This window comes from Bicyclus anynana, chromosome Z (assembly GCF_947172395.1).
Source record: "Bicyclus anynana chromosome Z, ilBicAnyn1.1, whole genome shotgun sequence".
Classification (NCBI taxonomy): Eukaryota; Metazoa; Arthropoda; class Insecta; order Lepidoptera; family Nymphalidae; genus Bicyclus; species Bicyclus anynana.
In genome coordinates, this window is record NC_069110.1 from 11407014 (window position 1) to 11414676 (window position 7663).

Genomic DNA, 7663 nt, shown 5'->3' on the forward strand with positions numbered 1-7663 from the left:
CACGTCAACGTTCCGCTCTTTGCGGGGACAGTCGATGGTGCCGTGGTGTCCAAGGCACTTTAAACACCTGGGACGGGCAAAACAGTTTTTTTGGGTGTGTCCATAGACCATAGGTCTGGCACCTATGACATTGCCAATTGCCTCAAAGGAGAGGCCAGAGCAGTGGCATATATCCTCTTGCCCTCAGGAGAGAGCTCGAGGATCACTAAACATAGGTCTAGTGGCTCTTTAGTGCGGGATCGGTACATGCGATGTACCTCCTGGACGAGGATATCCTGTTTGATAAGATCGGCTTGATGAGCTCAGAATCAAGCTTCGTGGGGAGACCGCTGAGAGCGTACGTAAAGTATCCTATTGAGTTAGACCTCAATAGGGTTGTGAGACGCCTATGGTCGTCGGATGTTTCGTATTCCGCGCGAATTCCCATGGCTGTGAGCCGGGCGTTTGGAACGGGGAAATCGTTGGCTAACATGGGAACAATTTACCCTTGCGTCCTTGTTTGTCCTTTATGAACATAGGAGGGACCTTCTCCTTGCGAGGTTCCTCCATGGAAGAGTCCTCGCTTTCAGAATCTGTATCGGAATCAGAAGAACGGGTTTGTGACTGAGATTGCCTCTCAGTCACAGTGACCTTGCTAGTGGGGGAGGGCGAGTTTGCTTTGGAAGCCTTTCGCCTCTTTCTGTTAGCTACGACAACGGTGAAGCCGTCGTCGCTGCATTCCGGAGCCGGTGAAGCCGACGAGTTCGGAGTCTCATATATGTCCATGGCGGAAGGCCTATGAACCGAATTGGACAGAGAGGGTGGCAGTGCACCCTTGGAGTGGGCTGAGGGCCCTGGGATCGCGGTAGTCGCGCTAGTTCCTACGGACGGAGTCGGAATTGGATTCGGATTTATAACCGAGCGACTCTGAAGGAGGCGCGAGGCCGATAGACGCGGGTCACGAGACGCAATTTGGCTGACCTAAAACGGGCGCCCTACCTGCGCAGGTAGCGCATGGCCTTGGGTCGAGCCGGGCGAGGGGTTTGCAGGGGGTGCAGGGGGTGCGATGGCATTTCCCGGAAGGGGACTACCTGCCAGCGGTTGACGTTGAGTCAAAGTCGGTTGGGAAGATAAAAAGCTTTCCAAATATCCTGGGAATTTAGCTTGGAGGTCCTTGAATCCCCACCGAGGCGGGGAGGTGTGTGCCTACTGTGTGGCCCTAGAGTCCACGCCTGTAGGTGACGTGGGTGTACCTACTCTTATTCTAGTGTACTCACGGACGGGAATCACTTAACTACACTAGAACAACGCAGAAACACAACACAGAACACAAAACAGCACAACGAGGTTAAGACTGAACTATAGGAACTAGCACCCTGTCTGAAAAAAGACCTATATTGGTGGCCTCCACCGTGAAATCGAAAGCCTGCATAGGCGAGACAGACGACCGCACGGGACGGCTGCCAAGATCGGAATGTCGACGACAACTGTTTACTGTACCTATTATATGACCTGCGGCTGTTAGAACAAAACGCACACGTAAAGGTACGTTTACACGCTTGCCAAGACTTGGAAAACTGCAAACAGTCAGAAGCCCCCACAAATCTCGTTTGGCGTTTGAAAGGCGTTTACACGCTTGTGAATGCGTCAGTCTGCAATATACATTCAAGCATGGTGGTGCATTTGGTTTAACGTTCTTTTATTTGAAATGTAAGCAAAGTGAAATAAAAAAGGACGTTTTTTTTTCAAGTGCTTGCGAAAAGCAATCATCAATATCTCTTTTTTATTTTTTATTTCTTTTACTGACCTTCCAGTAAGTTCAGCAAGATGAATCCATGCATCTGCTTGTTTCTTCTTATCTTTATGATTTGCATGTTTCGGATTCCAGATGCATGGTTCCATTTGGTTATGAATGATCCGTGGTTCCAGAAACGAAAGAATCTCCTCGTTCGACCAGCAACTCATTTTTTATTTATTTTTTGTAAAATCAAGCAAGCGTGTACTCGCCGCGAGATCACAATGGCTGCTAAACGCGAACCAACATGTAAATGCATCGCAAGCGCTTGCCACAAACGCCCTTTGATCTGCGTAAAAAAACCGACACTCGACTGGATCTGAAGCAAGCAGGCACAAGCCCATGCAAACCAAGCCAAACGACCTTTTTAGATGCTTGCAATTGTCGATCCTTGCCAAGGCTTGGCAAGCATGTAAACGTACCATTAGGTAGGTACTTGAAATGTTCACGGAGGTAAGTATAGGGAAAGTTTAAAAGGTGAAAAAAATTAGAATAATTGCCGGGAAAACCGTAAAAACAACACTTTTCTATTTCCCATACAAACGTTTAAGAGTCAATTATAGATATTAGGGGAAGGGTAGGTGTAGAGTAGGGATAGAGAAGAAGTGCACATAAGTCAAAGTGAAGCTTGATGGGGTTCGCTAGTAAACAATATAAACAACAAACTTTGATCTTTCATACAATTCTGATTCGAAGGGCACAAAAACAATATAGAGAGTTAAGCCAGATTTATAATTGTGTGACGTGTCGTGTCGTGACGCGTCAGAACAGAATCGGTATCATACATTTTGTATGCGACGTGGTGCACTGGTATGCGCGGTGGATTTACAAGACGGAGGTCCTGGGTTCGATCCCCGGCTGGGCCGATTGAGGTTTTCTTAATAACTGGTCCAGGTCTGGCTGGTGGGAAGCTTCGGCTTGGCTAGTTACCACCCTACCGGCAAAGGCGATTTAGCGTTCCGGTACGATGTCGTGTAGAAACCGAAAGGGGTGTGAATTTTCATCTACCTTCCATCTTAGATTGCATCATCAGGTGAGATTGTAGTTAAGGGCTAACTTGTAGAGAATAAAAAAAAAGACTAAAATTTATAATGTCACCTTTACGTAAGATGTGTGATTCAAATAGATTTATAGGGCAAATTGAATTTTGAATAAACTTTGTATAACAAATAGAAACCTATACAATGTTCGTGAACAAAGAAAAGGGTGTAACTTTGGACGTTCATTGTTGTTGGTTTGAAGAAAAAAAAACAATGAAATCAAAAAGTTTGTTGCAAACAAAAAAAAATGCAAAGCAATGAAATTTAGAATTGTGAAACAAAGTTTATCAACTCGCAACAAAAACGCGTTGCAAACAAAAGAATTCAAAAATTATATTTTTGGATTTCTGAATAGGCACGTTGATTTTGCAGTTCTATGTTTTCTGTTTCCCTTTTTCTGACGAAACTCTATTCACCTCTAAAACAGTCACACCCCTTCTGTTATACTCAAGAAACGTGTTTTTGAGAAATGCGTCATTGTTTCGCAAAGTGGCACGTTTATTGCTGAAAATAATATCCTGTACGCACTCCCAAACCTTTTTTTGTAATGGTTTTGCGAAGCCTAAAAAAGCCTCTATATAGATTTTGTTTTTCAATCAAGATCAAGAGAGCAAAAGGTACATTTTGCCGAGGATACCATTGGCTGGTGGGAGGCTTAGGCCGTGGCTAGTTACCACCCTACCGACAAACACGTACCGCCAAGCGATTTAGCGTTCCGGTACGATGTAGTGTAGAAACCGAAAGGAGTGTGGATTTTCATCCTCCTCCTAACAAGTTAGCCCGTTTCCATCTTAGATTGCATCATCACTTACCATCAGGTGAGATTGCAGTCAAGGGCTAACTTGTAAAAAAAACCATGGAATCGCAGTAGCAAAAAATTTCTCGGAATTATTTTACCTCGACTGGTGACAGAAGGGCTGGCTCGGAAACGCAGCCAGTATTCTTGCCACCATTTCACATCATACGGGCAATTATCACCGCCACCATGCTATAGCGCACATAGTGTAAGTTCCTTATTGTATCCTTTCCCAGACCAGAGAAGACGCCAAAATTGTTATCGGTCGTACTGTAATCTCGTAACATCCTCAATATATTCCGCGAAGCCCATTAACCCTTTTGTATATTTAGAAATAAATGGGTTGCCTAAACTATTAACCTCAATTTTAAGAATGTTCTGTGCATTATACTAGCAAGTGCTCACAACTTCGTCCAACCAAAATCAAGGTCTAATTATACGGTGGAGTTATAAATTATTAATAGCCAGAAACTGTTGTTGGCTATTGAAGTTCCGACTGCAGTGCCAACAATAACTAAACTATTTGGGATTCTTGCAACAAAACTGGAGTTATCTCCTTCTTAAGAATCTTGGAAGTTTGGAAGGTAGAAATGTCTAACTTAAAAATAATGTGACAACAAAAATAGTGTTGTCCTCACGTTTCGATTAGTTAAAGTTATAAAAAAAATTATAACGATCAAATCCTTATCAAAGTAAACTACTTAATAATCAAGAGGACATTATAGAGATAAGATTTGCCTTTTACAGTATGTTAGTTAGTCATAGTTTCGGTACAAAAAGTGCTGCTAAATGAAGCCCCGCGGTTTCACCCACGTAGTTCCCGTTTCCGAAAGAACACGGAGTAAGAAAATTGCCTATGACTCTCGCAAATAACGTAGCTTTCTGTCGGTGAAAGAATTTTCAAAAATCTGTAGATCCAGAAATTACTCCCTATACGCCCTATAGTCGCGGGCGTCCGCTAGTAATAGATATCACAATAAGACTTGTCTTTTAGATGCACTTATAATAAGAATCTTGAGTTTTATTTCAACGTGTTTTTAATAACTAAAACTTCTCGTTTATGTTAATGGTGTGCACCATTTCGATTATGATTTATTCATAGATATAAATGTAAGGATTAGATTCTACTAATGCTATGTCTTTTTCCAATTGTTTTAACTCTTGCTCCATTTTCGTCTTTCGATGTATTTTTGGAATGGTATCTGTTAATATTGGGAGTTGCAGGAAAGCTTTCTGTAGTAGCTGCCAATTGTATTTTAAGTCCTAGAACAATAAATAAAAGTTATTGGAATTTTCACTACTTCGTTTCAAACACGTTAAATCTCCGATCTATGGAAAGCTATGGAGAGAGCTACGAGCATGCTTGGAATCTCTTGAGGGATAAAATCCGGAACCAAATGATTTTCCAAAAGGCTAGAGTAGGTAACCGCCATAGCTCTAGTCAGGGCTAGTACATTGAAGTGGCAGTGGGCTGGTTATGTCTTTCGAACGACCTGAGTCCTCTGACTCTGAGACCTCGGTCCCCCCCACTAGGTGGAGCGATGATCTGTGGAAGGTGGCTGGCATCGATTGAATGCAAAAAGTCAAATGATCTGGCGCTGCTTAAAAATGCCTATGTCGGATGTTCTTAGTATAATTTCATAGTTTAGATAAGGTAAAATGTACACTTACTTTCAGCAGTTCCAATCTCTCTTCTTCGTTAATAAGCTTACATAGGCTCTCCTTATTCTCTTCGGCGTATCTAATTTTATCCAACTCCTTTTGTATTCGTCTATTTCTTTTAACTAAATATTCAGGCATTTGTCCAAAGTCCTTTCTTAAGCAAAATTCTGGGACTTCTCCGGAGCCTTTTATCTTTTTCGTATGACCATCTCTAGTATCTACCAACCTAAAAAATACTTTTATCACCAAAATTTATTAAGACTATTTAAATAAATCAAATACAATTAGGTGTTAGCTAACCTCGGTTCTACGAGTAAGGGCTTCGTCTTTATTACTTTCTTGATGTTAAGGACTCTGAAATTAGTTTTCGGTTTCTCGGGTTTTTTCCCAGGTGGAGGACACTTTGGCACTGGTGGTAGACTTCCACTTGCAATGCATTTGTGATCAGACTTTTTCATTGGTTGACCAAGTCCCTCTCCTTTCTTTAAAAACTGATCGGGGACTTTCAATGGTGTCTCTGCATATCCAAAAGTTCGCCGCAGCTGCGGTATCTTCATCTCTTTAAGTTGTTTCTCCAATTGCGATTCATACCTTTCAATTTAAAAATATTTGGAACCTGTTTACAATCTTTGTCTCGAAAATGTAGGTGTAAATTCTGGATCTACTGAACCGATTTTGAAAATACTTTTGCCAGTAGGAAGCCACATAATTTGTGAGTGTCATCATAGGTGTTCCCGCGGGAACAAAAACTATAGGATTGAAACCGCGGAATGTCTGCTAGTATTGTATTAAGTCTTTCTTATGTGTACCTAATCGCTTTATTTGTAAGAAGCGGACGCCCGTGACTTCGTCTGCGTGAAACTTGATATAGGTAATCTTTCAACCCCTATTTCACCCCTAATAATTTAACAAAAGTATAACTTAAAAAGTGAACGATTTATATTGAAAAAACTTCAACCCCTTTTTAATCCTTATGGGGAAAAATCTTGAATTACATTATTTTTACATAAAATATCTTCAATAGAATCAATAAGAAATCAGAAATTCAAATAGAATTAGAACCGTTTTACTATGTAGGTATATTATGTCTCAATATATTGAATACTAGCCGAAGCCCCACGGCTTTATCTGCGTAGTTCCCGTTCCTCTGAGAATATTGGGATAAAATGTAGCTTAAGATACTTATGGACAAGCTGAAGAAAGAACTATCAGTGTCAATAATACATTTCAATAATATTATGTAAAATCAGCAATGGTGTTTTTATTATATTATTATATGAGACTCACAAATAACGTGGCTTTCGAATGTTAAATGAATTTTCAAAATCAGTTTAGTAAATACAGATATCACCAGATCCCGTACAATATCACAAACCTCGTTGTATAGTATAGGTTGATTGATTTATTAGCTAGGAACCGCAGTGCACCTTACGAGGCAATAATAAAATTGGTCTCGAGTCGTGAATGCAGAGGAAAAAGATAGGTCCGGAATTCGTGAGGAACTAATAAGTAGGAAAAGAATTGATATAAAAATGATCTTTCTGTCTTGTGACTGCACAGCGACTATCAAACTATTAAACATTAATTAAAAAAAGGACACATAAATAAATGAAACAAAAATCTTTTATGTAGTAAATAAAAACCTTGGTGTCTTTGGTGGCTCTGGGGGAGGTTTATCCAATATAGTGTAAATAACTTCATCGTGGTGAACTATTTTTACGATAGACATGATAAAAATCTTTAAACGGGATGATTTAAAATAATTAAAATTTCTATTAAATTCAATATAAGATTTGACTTTGATTTAACAAAACATCTGGTTTCCTAGTTACAAACAAATAATATCTAATCAATACGTTGTATGAGGTCGAACTCAGGAACATCGAGTCACAGAATGGTCATAGATTTAATAAGCACAGAGTATCCCTGAGCTTAAAACGTTCGCTGCGGCACTGATTTTTCTGTACTTTCCTCTGGTGCGGTACGGGGTTTTTGACCTCATGCTAGAACTTTATGTGGTCCGGTACGAGGTCCATCGACCTCTTAACTCTTAACTCTTAAAGACGCTAAACGTTCGAGGTAAATTGACCTGGTACCGCAGCGAATGTGTTAAATGAGTTTCTGACAAATAAGCAACCGTGAATGAAAAAGCAAGTGACAAATATCCCACGCAAACCATGAATTTTCCAGAATAAAAAGTATCGACTTCCCAATTTTCCATATGAGTTTATAGTAACCTAAGAACTTATAAATAAATAAAACAGTCTTTCTTCAGCGAATTAGTCTATACTAAAAATAGGTAAGTACTTATATTATTAAAAAATAGGTAAATAGGTAATATTTTATTATATATCATCGAAAAAGAAAATTGACAATAATATAAGAAATTAA

The 7663-nt window shown here is 40.1% G+C and overlaps 1 protein-coding gene across 1 annotated transcript; it reads right to left on the minus strand.

Annotated features, from left to right (window-relative positions):
• Positions 1 to 4702: 4702 nt before the first annotated feature.
• On the minus strand, positions 4703 to 7082 carry LOC112045834 (enkurin). The gene is made up of 4 exons (XM_024082183.2): positions 6916 to 7082; positions 5573 to 5863; positions 5282 to 5498; positions 4703 to 4873 (listed from the first exon to the last, which is right to left on the minus strand). Exons 1-4 carry the CDS (start codon positions 6999 to 7001, stop codon positions 4703 to 4705), a joined length of 765 nt encoding a protein of 254 aa, XP_023937951.2. The 5' UTR covers positions 7002 to 7082.
• Between the last annotated feature and the right edge of the window lie 581 nt (positions 7083 to 7663).

Excerpts from the sequence above, each read along its gene's own strand:
- LOC112045834 (XM_024082183.2), bottom strand. The coding sequence starts at position 7,001 with ATGTCTATCGTAAAAATAGTTCACCACGATGAAGTTATTTACACTATA. Across the intron at positions 5,499-5,572 it reads CCCTTACTCGTAGAACCGAG|GTTGGTAGATACTAGAGATG; the intron begins GTTAGCTAACAC and ends AGTATTTTTTAG. Across the intron at positions 4,874-5,281 it reads AGAGATTGGAACTGCTGAAA|GACTTAAAATACAATTGGCA; the intron begins GTAAGTGTACAT and ends TTATTGTTCTAG.